The 16719-nt window shown below is 37.4% G+C and overlaps 1 protein-coding gene across 2 annotated transcripts in view; it reads right to left on the bottom strand.

Annotated features, from left to right (window-relative positions):
- SYT14 (synaptotagmin 14) overlaps positions 1–16719 on the bottom strand; it is a 162040-nt gene that overhangs the window by 25947 nt on the left and 119374 nt on the right. For both annotated transcript variants that reach the window (XM_040985293.1, XM_040985292.1), the window contains exon 6: positions 15883–16332. In XM_040985293.1, the coding sequence (XP_040841227.1) occupies positions 15883–16332 (450 nt within the window). The remainder of the gene's footprint in view (positions 1–15882; positions 16333–16719) is intronic.

The following is a 16719-nucleotide window of genomic DNA, read 5'->3' as shown; positions in this document are numbered from 1 at the left end:
GCCTCATAATGTCACTGAATTACTCCACTGAACTGACCAAGTTAAATTACTACCAATATTTAATAACTTTTTTTAAAGAATTGTCCTGAATTTATAAATACATAGCTCAGAAAAGCTCAATGAAAACCATATGAAAAGATTGGACCTATGTGATGTGTTTAAGGCTCCTGGCTTTATTGGGTATTGGCATGGCAGTGTTGAAAATGACACAGGAAGGGCCCAGCGGTGTGGCCTAGCAGCTAAAGTCCTTGCCTTGAAAGCACCGGGATCCCATATGGACACCAGTTCTAATCCTGGCAGCTCCACTTCCCATCCAGCTCACTGCCTGTTGCCTGGGAAAGCAGTCAAGGATGGCCCAATGCTTTGGGACCCTGAAGCCATGTGGGAGACCTGGAAGAAGTTCCTGGATCCTGGCTTCGGATCGGCACAGTATCCGGCGTTGCGCTCACTTGGGGAGTGAATCATTAGACGGAAGATCTTCCTCTCTGTCTCTCCTCTCTGTATATCTGACTTTCCAATAAATAAATAAATCTTAAAAAAAGAAAGAAAATGAAACAGGAAATGAAGGCAGAGAAGCCGTTTCAGGGGGAGGGGCAGAAAGTTCAATGCTGTGTTCGGTGAGCTTAAGGTGTCATCAGTACTAAAAGGAATGAAATTTCAAGGACACTTATTATATCTAAGCACTTTTCAGCCAGCTAAATTGTTTTACAAATGATTTAAATACGTGTTTCACTAAAGCAGTAAACATTAGAGTCTATTTACTACTAATTATGTGCAGTAAGTAACTTGAGACAAATGCTAACCTGAAATGCATAAAACCTAGACACAGATGTTCAAGTAAATAAATTTAACGCTTAATTAAAAATAACATAGTCAGATGAGACTAACATTACATTTTGGAGTAGGATTTCAAGGATAAAACCAAACAACTGCCCCATAGCCAAAAGTTAGCAGTCAACCTTAGAATCTTTAGAAATTTTTATTTCCTCCACCAAACTCTAAGGAAGATCAAAAACATACTTTACAAAATACAGAGCTTTGATTGTTTTCTAATTCTGTGCCTAACTGACTAAAACATGAAAAGCAAGGGAAAGCATAAATTAAATACACTGTATAGCACCACCAGTGCTGGCGTCACTATTGACTGTCACTTGTTCAGTGGTACTCATCTATTGAAAGGTACAAAACTAAAAAAAAAGCTGCAAAACTATTTGCTATACAATGCCTGTTACTAATTTATAACATTCTAAATATTTTTAAGATTTATTTATTTTTATTGCAAAGGCAGATTTACAGAAAGATCATCATCTTCTGGTCCACTCTCCAAGTGGCTGCAATGGCCGGAGCCGAGCAAATTTGGAGCCAGGAGCCAGGAACCTCTTCTGGGGATCCCTCGCGGGTGCAGGGTCTCAAGGATTTGAGCCAACCTTTACTGCTTTTTCAGACCACAAACAAAGAGCTGGTTGGGAGGTGTAGCAACCAGGACACAAACTGGCATGAGATCCCAGCATCTGCAAGGAAGGATCCCAGCGCATGCAAGGCCCAACATTTTCTAAATATAAAGAGCAAGACATAAATCTGAGGATGTCTTCAGTAAATGCAACTTACCATCCCAGTAGCTGCATTATTATATGAATATATTATAGGAATATTGAGAAAGCATTATAGGAACATTGAGCTGAAGAACCTTACCCCATTGGGATAGAACAAAATTACCACTGTCCCCTAAATTGGGTCTGAATATCTAGAGAATTTCACCTGGAAGCAACTACCAAGAAGCTTTAATAGAAATAAAACCTCTTAGAAAGCTCTTTCTAGAAGGTGGTATAACCTCAATACATGGCTTGTATCATAACTAAGACCACACATGTATTCATTAGAAGATAGTACCTTTTAAAACCACCTAATCTTCAGCTGGACTATAGAAAGGCCCTCTTCCTAATGAAAAGGAAAAAAAAGAACAGGATAAGATAGTACAATAAATTCAGAGAATGGCATCATTTATCTAAAAAACATACAAAAGCCTTTACTGAGTTAAGATGTAAGAATGAAGTCAGGATTAATAGGTCTTAATCTTTCAACAAGATTATTAGATATATGAAGTAGATAAGATTCAATGGCATGGTGTAGTAGGTTAAGCCTCTGCTTATGATGCCAGCATCTGGGAGAAGGCTGGCCCAGGATGTGGGCTCCTGTACCCACATGGGAGACAAAAAGGAACCAGACTGGCCTGGGCTCCCAACATTGCCACCATTTGGTGAGTGAATGGAGCTGGAAGATTTTCCCTCTTTCTCTTTTTCTCTCTCTCTTGCATATGCTGTAAATCTGTCTGTCAATCTTAAAAAAAAAAAGAGTAAGATTCAAAATGATTAAATTCATAGCAAACCACATTACAGCCCACAAAAGGGGTCAGGAATGTATGAGCACCATGGACAACTCCATATTTGACCAGTTGCTCTTTAAACCCAGGTAACCAAAAATTACACTGTAAATTTATACGGGGCCATTTTAAAGACACTAGGAGAAGGAAAGTGTTGCGATTATTTGTGACAGCATATGGCCACATCTGTATTAGTGGTAAATGTAGGCTAGTGATTATGAGTATCAGTATATATATGCATAAACATTATTTATATCACCTTAGATACAGCAATGTGTATATTTCTATAAACTTATTAATAATAAAAAGCGAATAAATATATCATATTTTGCCTCTTGAAAAGTATGAGCCATGTTATTTTAGAGCCATGCTATTTTATCTCAAAAACTAAGAAAGAAACAAAAGAGAAAGAAGGAAAGCAACAAAAGGAAGAAAGGAATGTCAGACTCTCAGGGCTGTATCTATGAATTACATGGAATCCATTCTTGTTGCATCAATAGCACATTAACATGAAAAAATAACACACAATTTAAAATGAAAGCCATGAAAGACGTTCAGCATGATCAATATAATAATGTAAAGACTTAAAAAATTAATCCTGCATATTTATAACAAGTTTTACTTCCCTATTAATAAGACTACACAAAAAGAAACATAATTTTAAAAATTATTCATGTGCCATGTTAATAAAGGCAAAATGAATTATGAACATAATGAATTATGAGTTCACGCTAATGGGTGATGGTGGAAGTAATGGTAGGGGTGATGATGCTATAAGCAAAACTAATATTTATTGAATACTTACTAAGTCCCAGTTACCGTACTAACTACCTTATACAAATTAAACTCTTAAATACACTCTCACTAAGGAATTAACACAATGATGATTTCAGTTCAAATTTATGAACACCCTGAGTTTCAGATTTCCTTCCTTAAACTTTAAAATGGTAATAAAAATTCTCTTATGCAGACTATTTGAAAATTAGCTTGGATTCAAATTTTCAATGTTACAACTTACTGACAAATGGAATAGCAAAATGTGATTTACACATTCATTAAATATGGAGATAAAAGAATATTTCTGAGAGTCTTAATGCAACTTCACAGAGAATTCTCTAGCTACCTGAGTGATTTCATGCATTATTACTGTTGTTTTTGTACATATCCTCATAGAGCATTAAAAGCAGATCCCAGGAAATGAAATGATAATAGCTATAGAAATAGCAATGCTTTTCATTTCACATGATAAAAATGTGCTATTTTGGAACAAATCTTTTAACACTATCTCCATTTTTTATGTCATTTTACAGTGTGGATTTCAGAATTGTCCAGGTGTGACTTCATTATGCAATATGACCTTGAGGACATTCAATGAGCTACTTGGTGTATTTTTGTAAATTTATGTTCCTAAAAGAACAATGAAGCCCAGGAAAGGATCTTTGTTTCTGGGAATTAGTTCTCATGTCTTCAATGCTACAATAAACCTAAATAAACTGTATCCAAACAACCTTGTCTATAATAATCAAGATTAGAGGTTGGCACAGTGCCGTGTCAGGCTAATCCTCTGCCTGCAAGTGTCAGCATTCCATCAGGGCATGGGTTCTAGTCCTGGCTATTCCACTCCCAATCCAGCTCCCTGCTTATGGACTGGGAAAACAGCAGAGGATGACTCAAGTCCTTGGGCCCCTGAATCCACATGGGAGATTCAGAGGAGGATCCTGGCTCCTGGCTGCAGATCAGTTCAGCTCCAGCCATTGTAACCATTTGGGGAGTGAATCAGCAGATGGAAAATCTCTCTCTTTTTCTATGTGTGTATGTTTGTGTGTGTGTCCATCTCTGTAGATCTGCCTTTCAAATAAAGATAAACACATTAAAAAATAAAAATAAAAATTAATCAAGGTTAGGGGCCAGTGAGGTTTTACAAGCTACTCCTCTGTTTGCAAGTGCCAGCATCTCTATAGGCACTTGTTGATGTCTTGGCTGCTCCACTTCTGATCGAACTCCCTGCTTATGGTCTGGGGAAGCAGTAGAAGACCCCTGGACCCGTGTGGAAAGGTGGAAGAATTCCCTGGCTTCTGACTCCAGCTCAGCTCAGCTCTGGCCATTGTGGTTATTTGGAGAGTGAACCAGTAGATAAAAGACCTTTCCTTCTGTTTCTCCTACTCTCTCTGTAAAAACATTCTGCCTTTCAAATAAAAACAAAATCTTAAAAAAAAAAAAAATCAAGGTTACATACGATAAATGCTAGTAAAAAATAATTTTCTCATGTCCATAAAAACTTTAATCCCTCTTAAAATACTTTTTGTCTTTTTCTGTTCTTAAAATATGTCAAAGCACATCCCATACTGGAGTGCCTGAAATTGAATCCCACCTCTGACTCAGATCCAGCTTCCAGGTAATGCACCAAATAGACAGCAGTTGATGGACCAAAGTGTGTGGGTCCTGCCATTCATGTTGGAGACAAGAATGGAATACTAGCTCCTGACTTTGGCTTGGCTCAGCCCTGGCTCATTACTTCTCTCTCTTGCTCTTGCTCTCACTCTTCCATTCAGAAGAAAAGTAAATCTTTTTATTATTAATTTTTTTATTAGAAAGGTAGATATACATAGATAAGGAGAGACAGAGAGAAAGATATCCCCAGGGGGCCACAATGGCTAGAGCTGAACCAATCCAAAGCCAGGAACCAGGAGCATCTTCTGTGTCTCCGACACAGGTGCAGGGCAAGGCTTTGGGCCAGCCTCTACTGCTTTCCCAGGCCAGAAGCAGGGAGCTGGATGGGAAGTGGAGCAGCCAGAATACGAAATATCACCCATATGGAATCCTGGCACGTGCAAGGTGAGGATTTAGCTACTAAGCTAATATGCCGGTCCCAAGAATTAGCCACTAAGCTAATATGCCGGCTTAATTAGCCACTAAGCTAATTTAGCCACTAAGCTAATATGCTGGCTCTGTAGATTGTATCTTTACATCTTATTTTTCATTGCTATTTGCTAGATAGCCACAGGACAAATAAATAAAAATATTCAGGCTACCATTTAGAGCTGCTGAATGACTGATGAGACATGAGTGTATTCATTGAAAGTTCTGGGATGGGCATTGTGGCACAGCCCATCCGAATATTTTTATTTTTAAAAACTACTCCCATGTCATGTAAAGTTTAATCAAGATTAAGGATCATAATTTTGAGGACTGAGCCATTTTTCCAAGTTAACAAATAAGACATGAATTTTGTGTAACACAGAACTCAAAATTCCTAAAGGGATGGGCAAGAGGTCTGCCTAATCCTGATGTAACATCAAAATGATTAAGATAGGATTTTCCATAGCAGGTCTAAAACCTAAAGCTTTACTGATCTTTGTTTTCACAAAACTGAAGTAAACATTACATTAGACATTCAGTGGTTGCCTCCCTGGCATCCATCCAGTCCTTACTTTCTCCCAGTTGTTATATCATGTGCTACTCATTGTCAGCTCTCATCAAATGTGATTTGGAAGTGAACCATCACCTAGCATGGGGTAATAAACTCATCAATGCCACCATCCTTGGAGCCCGTGATCCATTCTGAAAATGGACACATAACCCTGGGAGCAACCTGAAGCTGATACATGGAAGGCAGGAGTACCAGGAGGATAGAGGAAATCCCTTTGGTGCGTGTATTACTTAAATGATGCCTGTGGAAGGAAAGGCCCACATTCTGGGACATCCATTATTGTCTAAGCCGCTTTGAAATGGCTTACATTCACCTGAAACTGGCAGAATCTTAACTGTTGCAAACATTTACTCAATGTAATGACTATGAGTACTGCAAGTTAATTACAAATGATGATGTGGGATTTTCCAAGGAAACTTCTCTTCATGTTTTTATTAAAATTTTCATGTATACTTCTTTATAATTCTATTTACATTATTCTTTGGCTTTCTAATGAACAAATATTGCCAAACATTTTAAAAGGAAAGCAAAAACAACAAAAGATGGAAACATATGGACCACAGAAAATGAACCAAATATATCCTCAGAACTTAATTCAAAATGTACCCCAAAACTCACAACACAATGTTCTTTGAGAAAACACTATACATAGCAGTGGCTCTAGTATCTGCAAATATCATTCAGGCAACTCGTCTAAAATAGTCTTAAGCTGCTTCTACTACTTTTTATTCAGTGCTACTTGTCCAATGCTGAGCCCGAGGAGCTGACACCATTTAAAATCGGCATTTAAAGTAAGTAGTCAGACTGGCCATTATGCTGCTGGTTAATACACATGTAGCCTGTATAGCAGTGTCTGTTTTTAATTCGTGTCTCTGACAACTGACTCCATTTTTCTGCTAATGTGGCTCCTAGAAGGATCAGGTTCTTGCCACTGACATGGGAGACCTAGACTGTGTCCCCAGTTAATGGCTTCCACCTTGGCTTAGCCCTGGAAGTTGCTGACATTTGAGGAATGAACAAGCAGAGGGGATGCTCTGTCTCTCTGAAAGTCAAAACAGAAATTATTCCAGAAGATTCTAATGCTGATAAAACTCACTCTGAGAAACAGTACTTTAAACCACAGGAGAGAAAAGGGTAGTCGATCTTCTCCAGAATATTTAAACCTTCAATTTTGCATTTTAAATATTGGGTTTAATTATTTTTTCTTTATCCGAGAAGCAGAGAGAAAAGAGACACAGGGATTTCTTATTTGCTGACTTACTCCCCAAAAGCCCACAACATCTGGGGCTGAGCCCAGCTAAAACCAGGAGCTGCAGACTCAACCCAGGTCTTTTACAAGGGTGGCAGGGACTCCAGCAAGGTGAGTTGTCACTGTTACCTTACAGTGTCCGTATTTGCAGGCAGCTGGAATTGGGAGCCAGAGCCATGATTGGAACTCAGGCACTCTGACTTCAGATTCAGGCATTCTAATCACTAGTCCCAATTCATGCCCCCAAACACTGCAAGAAATTCTGAAATAAGTAAAATGAAAAAAAGGGAGGAGGGCAGCATTTGGCCTCACGGTTGGTGATTGAGGTCAGGGTGCCTGCAGTTCACACAGGAAAGCTGATTGGTTACCTGGCTCCAGTTTTAGATTCTGCAGTGGTGCTGGCCCAAATAGCTGAGCTCCTGGCACTCATGTGGAAGACCTGGATTGAGTTCCCTGTTTCAGGAGCCTGCAAGGGTACTGCAGTTATTTGCAGAGTGAATCAGCAGACAGAAACACACATACTCTTACTCTGCCAAATACATCTTAAAAATGAAACATTGTTTCCTAGAGGCAACAAAAGCCTACTGTCTTTTATTTTGTATTTATTAAAAGATTTATTTTTTTTTTTTAATTGGAAAGGCAGATTTACAGAGAGAAAGATCGTCCATCTCCTGGTTCATTTCCCATGTAACCACAACGGCCCGAGCTTATATAAGCTGGAAATTTTTAAGTTTGAGGTTTTGCTTATATGTTATGAAAACTTTATGGAAGAATACACATAGAATGAGTTATTTCTACTTTTCAAGTGTGTAACATTTCGTGTTTAAAATAGGATCATCACATCTAATACATTCAGGGTGAACACAACACATATAGTCTGTTCATTGCTGAACCATATTATAAAACAAAAACTTACAATTCATGTTGTGTTTGATTTTCCCCTTCTATATATTAGTCTTTTCTTGCCTTTTAAAAACAGTAGGTTTTGGACCCAGCATGGTAGTCTAGCGGCTAAAATCCTCATCTTCTATGTACCAGGATCCCCATATGGGTACCAGTTCCTATCCCAGCTGCTCCACTTCCCATCCAGCTTATGGCCTGGGAAAGCAGTAGAGCTGACAGCCTAAGTCTTGGGACCCTGTACCCATGTGGGAGACCCAGAAGAAGCTCCTGACTCCTGGGTTCAGATTGGCTCAGTTCCGGCCATTATGGCCACTTGAAGAAATTAACCAGTAGATGGAAAATCTTTCCCTCTTGAAGGGATCTCCGAGAACCATTAAAATACTACTACATGCTCTGCCGAATCCCTCAGCAGACTTCCCAGCAACTCAACTCCCGACAATCCCCATTTCCAGATTGCGCAGAGCCACTGCCATGCATGTGAAATGTCTTCAGTGTTTAAGTGGGACATGAGTTCCCCTAGAATCCTTAGTGCTTTTTTAGTATCTAACCTTAGTTAAAACTTGCAGGCACTGTATTACAAATGAACTTTTGACCTATGAATGAATTTAAGAACATAACACATTCATTACATGAAGTCTGGCCTATGAAACACACTTTGTCATCTTTCCCATTTGAAATATCCAAATCCGTGCTTTGATCATCACATTCACTAAGGAATACAGCAGCATCAAATGCCTCTCCTTCTGTATATATATATATATATATATAACAAATTCAGCAAACTGTTAAATTATATCTCAGTTACGAGATTTTAGTATTGTTAATAAATTAACACAAATTACAGTCAACGCCAGGAATTTAGGGCTTGGACTACCTAGATACAAATTTTCAAATCTAAAAAAAAAATCTCAGACCCAATTCTAATGTTAACACTAAGACTTTAAACTGTGAACAGTGTCCATCAGGGTTTAGTAATGTAAACAAATCACTTGGTGCACTTCATTTATTAAAAATTTTTTTACAGATTTATTTTTATTGGAAAGGCAGATTTACACAGATTTACACACAAAAGAAGAGAAAGATCTTTCATTCACTTTTCACTCCCTAAGTGGTCGCAATGGTCAGAGCTGAGTCAATCCAAAGCCAGAAGCCAGGAACTTTTTCTGGGTCTCTCACATGAGTGCAGGGTCTCAAGGCCCTGGCCCATCCTCTATTGCTTTCCCAGGCCACAAGCTGGGAGCCAGATGGGAAGCAAAGTGGGTACTCGAACAGATACCCATATGGGATCTCAGCAAGCTCAAGATGAGGATTAGCTACTGAGCCATTTGTGCTGAGACCACTGGTATATTTTAGAAAGACAGATTTAATTTAGCAAATTAGAGGCTTCCAAAATTGTTGGAAGAATTGGAGAAGCAGCACCTAGGCTGGTTCTATGAGAATGACTCCTAAATACTGAAATACCTAGCTGCCAAAAGAGCTACTATGCTTACCAAGAATATGGGGAGATGTGAGTTAAAAATTACACTATCTTCACTTAATCAGGGAATCAGGAAATCTTGGCTGCCACAGCAATTACCTCTTAGCATTCAGGAAGCTGAAAACTAGCTATTAGAACGTTGCTGGAGGGTGAAGACATCTCTCCTTGAACTTGCTTGCCTGGAGCAGTAAGAAATAAGTTTCTACCTCACTTTCACCTCACAAACCATGAATAGATGTATTTCATTATGAAATCTAATTAGAAATGCAAGAATTTTTACTTATAGACTACCACTAAATTGTGATTATCACAAAATTACATTATCTTCACTAATACATGAATAAGACCAAATAACAGCAAGAGTTACTTTGTGCCCTATGACACTCTAAGTACTCACAAAATTCTATGAAGCAAATATCATTATACCTATTTATAAATAAAGAAAGCAAGGCACTGAGACGTTAAGTATTCAACCAAGGACACACACTAAGCATGGAGTGGGGACCCAAGATGTGAATCCAAGGGCTACAGATCCATTATATTCCCAACCTCTAACCTATGACCAAATCTCCTAAAAGCAGACATAAACTTGATCTTGAAAACCAAAAAATTGTTGGCAATAAAACTATAGACCTGTGCTATATGGATGATTAGTACATCTGTAATGAAGAACAAACAGCTGGCACAAATGTTTGTAACTGGAACACAGCTGAAAGGACAAGGTTTACTTCCATTATAGGGAGAAACATACTCTTCAACATAAGACAACTAACATGAAAAACATACTTCTAAAGATGTTGTTTTCCATAAATATAGCAGCATCGAACTCCCTTAAAAGGGTAAGATATACATATTTAATTTTATTATACAAAATTTATTCTAAAATATTTGCATATCAAAATCATGTGCATTAAGCCCTCAGTTTCTACAATAGCTTTTGTCTAGAAAAAAAACAATTTGGTATTATTGTATTAATCCATTGCCCCGAAGTGATTGGCTATAAAAAAACACAGCAAAATGGTAAAGACACAATCTATACAAACAATTCCCAATATAAGAGATATAAGAAAAATAATCATTGCTGATGAGATGACTTTGAACCAGAAAGATAAAATTATTCAAATTATAATAAGAACCGTTCTTATATTATTATATTACAGCTTTCACATATATTTTCTAATTTAGTGATCATGATCTTGCAAAACATTAGAACTGTGAGTTTTATTTTCAGCCCCTCTGCTGATATATATACTATAAAAATGATCCTTTCTACTAAAGCATCTTTGCACATTCAACATTTTGCACTGACAGGACTCTTGGTATTGACTAAGGATGCATGGCAAGGGTGTTATCACATTCTTTTCCAATAATGGACACTGAAATCCGTCTGCTTAAAATCAGCAACAGGGTATTTATTAACTGGCTTTTCTGTGCCAAACAAAAGCAAATAAAAGCAAAATAACTTTCAAACATTTTTCTGGCTCCTGCAAACTCCCTACAGAGTCCATAGCCCAGGTGTGATTATGAATTGGAAATCTACTAAACAATTTCCTTCCATTTTAATTTTTAAGATTACATTTTCTTGTTCTAAAGCTGCATTTAGTCTTTAAAAATATATATAAATTCATATAGTTGTTTGATTTTAAGACATATAAATTTAAAAGATATATTTCTATACCTCAAAAGTAGAATGACAGGGGAAGAGAGAGGATCCTTGGCCTCCTGATTCACTCCCAGATGGATGGGCCAGGTAAAGCAATGAGCCTAGATTGTATCCAGGTATTCCATATGAGTGCGAGGGGCCCAAGAATTTGGCTCATTGTCCACAGCTTTCTCAGACACATTAAGATCCATAGAGTTAGATCTTAAGTTGAACAGCCAAGACTTACAATGTCCCTAGGATATGGGATGCTGGTATTTCAAGTGATTGAGTAAACTACTATGCCACAACACCAGCCCCAGAAGTGCTTCTTTAAAGGAAAATATTCATAGCTCTTGGTAATAATGAAGAGGGCATACTCAGAATGTCGTAATTTAGATCCTCTCTAAAGGAATATCTTAAAAATAATGGTTAGAGGCTGGTGTTGCAGTGAAGCAAGTTAAGATGCAGCTTGTGACAGAGCATATCCCCATTTCAATGCTGACTTGAATACTGGACACTGCTTTTGATCTGCTTCCTTGCTAATGCACCTAGGAAGGAGTGGAAGATGGCCTAAACATATGAGGCTTAGATGGAATTCCTGGCTGCTGGCTTCAGTCTGGCCCAACCTTGGTTGTCCTGGCTATTAGTGGAAGGAAAATGCAGCCCCCATTCAGTATTTCTTTTGGAAATTAAGTACAACAAATAGCTGAGTTTTTACATAAATATTTCTTCCATACAAGGAGATTATTTTCTAAATAATCCTCCTCTAAGTTAAATAAAGGAAAAGTTATGACTAGGAGGTTTGGCTCAGTAGCTAAATCCTTGCTTTGCAAGCACCAGGATCCCAAGGGCACCAGTTCATGTCCCAGCTGCTCCACTTCCCATCCAGCTCCCTGCTTGTGGCCTGGGTAAGCAGTAGAGGATGGCCCAAAGCCTTGAGTCCCTGTATCCATGTGGAAAACACGGAAAAAGCTTCTGCTTCCTGGCTTCGGATCGGCTCAGCTCCAGTTGTTGTGGTCACTTGGGGAATGAACTAGTGGACAGATCTTTCTCTCTGTCTCTTCTTCTCCATGTAAATCTGCCTTTCCAATAAAAATAAACACATTTTTAAAAACAAAAAGGAAAAGAATTATGGGGTGCATTGTGGTGTAGTGAATAAAACCAGTCTTTAGAACAGTGAATCAGAGGCTAGAAGATCTCTCTCTCCGACTCTCCTCTGAATCTGCTACACACACACACACACACACACACACACACACACACACACACACATATATATAGAGAGAGACACACACACACACACATATATACACACACACATACATACATACATAGATATATAAATCATTATATATAACATATTATATATAATATATAAATATTTATTAAACATTATATATAACACATCATATATACTAATATTTAATATAATATTCAAGGTTGCTTCAGCCAAGGTTATATGTTTTCACGGGCAATGTGCAACCACTGTCTGACTGATGCAGGTATCAGCCAACTGGCGACAACCTGGAAGCACGATGTTAGTTCCAAAGCCCTGCACAGGACTGGCAAAGGCTGTCACTCTACTGCCTGACCCCTTTTCTCATCTAGCATACAACCTTCTCCCTTAACATGTTGCTCCTCTACTCCACAAACACTGATAGCAACAACATTTCTAATAAGCATCTGGCACACTCAACTCCCCCTGCTTCCCAGAGATCCAATCTGTATAAATAACCTCAGCTTTTCTCAGAAGAATGTTATTAGTCAGCTTCTGTTTGGTTTCTCTGCCACTGAGGTTCACACACATTCCTTAGTCAGAGGAGCAAACCTTGTATCTGTGAGGCCAGATTTTGCTTTGGGAACAAATGCCTGCACATTCTGAGCAGTGTAATAACACAATTAGTGCCTTCTTGCTTACACAGCAAATCTCTTTCAGGTTGGCAAGGGAGGCTCCTTCAAAGCTTGAAGAACCCCCATTTTCACACACACATTTCCAGGCACATCAGAGGAGGATAAAAGTAAGTCATTGTGACCACATCTGAGCTTAAAAGGCTACTAAAGTCTGTGTGTTCCACAGAGAGGGATAATAGAATATGTGTGCACAGTAAGAAATAGCGCTAACACTTGTTCCTTCTGGATACCAAACACTCAGACCCTCATTCACCCACATGTAGAGCCCTGTCATCATTCTCTAAAGAAAACAAATCCCAAATGCTGTTTAGTTCTTTGAGATCAAAGTCAAGGATCTTTGGGTATAAATCCTAGTCTTTACATTAGTGTAAATACTACATTAAGTCTCTATGTAAAGGACAAATGTCATTCTCAAAATCTGAAGATCCAAAAGTTAAAAAGCTAAATTGTCACACAAACACCCAATATACAATTGTGAACCAGAGACAGGGCAATCACCACACTTTCACTCAGGAACTACATAATCTAAGTGGCCTGTTATGATTTTCAGCAAGCAATTATTAAGAAACTAGCAAAGTAAGGGCCGAGCGGCGTGGCCTAGTGGCTAAAGTCCTTGCCTTGAATGCGCCTGGATCCCATATGGGTGCTGGTTCTAATCCCAGCAGCCCTGCTTCCCATCCAGCTCCCTGCTTGTGGCCTGGGAAAGCAGTTGAGGACGGCCCAAAGCTTTGGGACCCTGCACCCATGTGGGATACCCAGAAGAAGTTCCTGGATCCTGGCTTCGGAACAGCATAGCATTGGCCGTTACGCTCACTTGGGAAGTGAATCATCGGACGGAAGATCTTCCTCTCTGTCTCTCCTCCTCTCTGTATATCTGACTTTCCAATAAATAAATAATAAAATCTTTTAAAAAAAAAAGAAACTAGCAATGTAAATAAATAATTATGAGTGTATGTCTTCACAAATACTATTACATCCTAGAAATGCAGAGCAAAATCCACCCAGGTAAACTATAATCTCAAGATTTCTGCATAAACTTAATATTAAAACTTAAGCAAAGAGAACATTATCATTATAGTATATATGATACACACAAATGATCTACTGGCATAAATTCTTTTGAAAACTGATAGATACAATGCTGAGCATAAGCCTCCTGTGGCATGTCAAGATATTTTTGACAGTAAAGCTGAAAACAAATATTGAGAATGTAAAAAGGCAAAGACTGAAGGAAAGTAAGAGAGGAACAATTAGAAGTCTGAAGAGTCTGTCAACAGAGGACAAACTTCTTCTAAGGGCAGATAATGCTATTCACATTTAAACATTATACTTTAAAAGCCACTCATCTAGCACATATTTCTTTAGTGAATATTACTCAGAAATTCATCATTCTTGTTGGATGGTAAAAACAGATTGCAGAAACAATGATGACCAGAGCTAACATGTGCTATTTGGGTGAATATACAAATTATTTAGTTTGCCCAGAGATAAAAGCACATTATTTTCTATGATTTTATTTTTCTTTGTGAAACGAATATAATTAATATAGAGTTGGGAAACATAATTTGAAATAGACAAAATATACTCCTCCTGATGATACCCTATTTTATCTTCTAAGTAAAATCAGTTATTCAATATTAGGGTATTTTTTGCACAGAACAAGTAGTGATCAAGCAAGGCAAATATGAAAGAATATCAATTCTTGAAGAATATTCAATTTTATAAAGATTTGTTCTCTTTCCCCTGAAATAATGTCTGCAGGTTCTTTTCTGACCTCTCCTCTAATAACTGCTGATACTATTTTTAAAAAGCATTTTCAACAAAATGGTAATTCTGAAAATTTATGTGATCAATTCTTCCAGCAAAGATGAAATCTTATAAGGGTATATTATACTTACAATCAACTCCCTGTTTTTAAAGGCGCTGAAATCAAGCCAAAATGGTTGATTGAATCACGAATGAATGAAGGTCCTGCGAGATCAACTGCTGCCTGGTATTAAGGCAATGGGCTCCTAACCACTGGCTTATGCTTACACAGCTAAAACGATTCTAAAAAGCTATAAAATAGGATATCTGTTTTGAGATAAAATGTATTTAAAAATAGGTATGCTTACATTAAAATGCTTTTATTCAAAATGATCAAGAGAAATTAAGCATATCATAATTTATACTTATTGCTCAATCATAGATTTTTCTCAAAATATAACTATGTGGCTTAAAGTATTCCCCTGGTTTAAAAAACACTGCAGACACTTCTCTCATGATTGGAAGCACATTGTGAGAATCTGCTGAACGTATAGAAAATGAGACAGTTCAATGTGATTATAGCCTGGAGAAAAGAGAAAATTGTCTCTAAATATTATTTTACCAGGAATACTTTAGAATCTCATTTTTTAAAAGTGGAAAGTATGACCAAACTTTTTTTTTTTTAGCATTTCTAGGACAAGAACCAATTAGGACCGAAGAACAGTACACATTCTGTTAACAACAACTAATTTCTGGAAAGCAAGTAAAACAGGACTAGATCATTCTTAATATATCACCTAGAGTGTTAGCCTGGAAGGAAGCCAGTAAATTCTATATGAAGTTCAGATGATGTCATAATCCATCTTTTACAAGCATTCAACAAAAAAGCAACATGTTAGATCTTGGGCTAGAACACTGCAAAGGATAAAATAATGCATTCATAAAGCATTATATTCAAGGGCAACTTTTATAAACATAAAAACAATATACCTACCTGCTCAGGGCTTAGAAATATTTGCAAAGGTGTTATTAGTAAATAAAAAATAGAATGAAAAAGTTGTTGGGTAGATTATAGGCTTTTAAAATTGTGTATTTCATATACCATGAATATAAACTGTATGCAGGCCTTCTATGCGATACTCACAGAATGATTGTAAGAAGGTTCCAATATCACAGGTAGTGACATTTTCCCTTGAAGATTCAATTTTGTTAAATAAAAAATCTTTTCCCCCACAATCTTTTCTTTTTTCATGCGATGTACACCATACAGTCTAAACCGAACTGCATAATTTCCAATCATCTCTGATTCAACATGATTAAATTTGAATGTTTCTGTGAAGACAGGGCATGGTCCTCTCTGGATGCTGGTTTTCGCTCTCTGTTTCTTTATAGGTAGAAGAACAAGGTGTACTTGCCATGAGTTGCCACCTGTCCTGTTATATGTTGGGATGTCTGTGACAGCTGTCACTGTTACCAGAAGCTTCTGTTCTTGTGAGTCATAGTCAAAAGTCACATCCAGTGTGCCATATTTAGCTTCTGGCTCAGGATCGAAAGGCTTAGGAAGCTGTGAAGACGATCCTTGAGCTGACAGATCCTAAGAAAAGCAAATTGAAATGTTTCAGTTTTTAACCCCATTATTTAAAATAGCATGTAAATAAATACATGATATTTCATCAGAAGATGTGAAAACAATTTTCATCTGCTGCCACAAAGAAAATAATAAACAATCAATTACAATCAAAAGCTACTCTGTGGAAGCAGAGTACTATGTACATAAGTGTTAGGCTAAGCTAAGAAACTTATAATAAAGACTAACTGGAAATTTAATACGTGCCACTACAAATTTTTGAGAAACTTGGATAAATGTTTTTAATAATAAGAATTTAAAATTCATACTTTAATATGCAAACTTTACCTTCAACGTTAAAAAAATACAACTGACAGTTTAATATGAGGCTAGAGAAAAAAAAGAACAAAAATA

This window comes from Ochotona curzoniae, unplaced genomic scaffold (genome assembly GCF_017591425.1).
Source record: "Ochotona curzoniae isolate NIBS_2020 unplaced genomic scaffold, NIBS_Ocur_1.0 contig_430, whole genome shotgun sequence".
NCBI classification, from domain to species: Eukaryota; Metazoa; Chordata; class Mammalia; order Lagomorpha; family Ochotonidae; genus Ochotona; species Ochotona curzoniae.
This window is presented reverse-complemented; position numbering and strand designations above follow the sequence as displayed.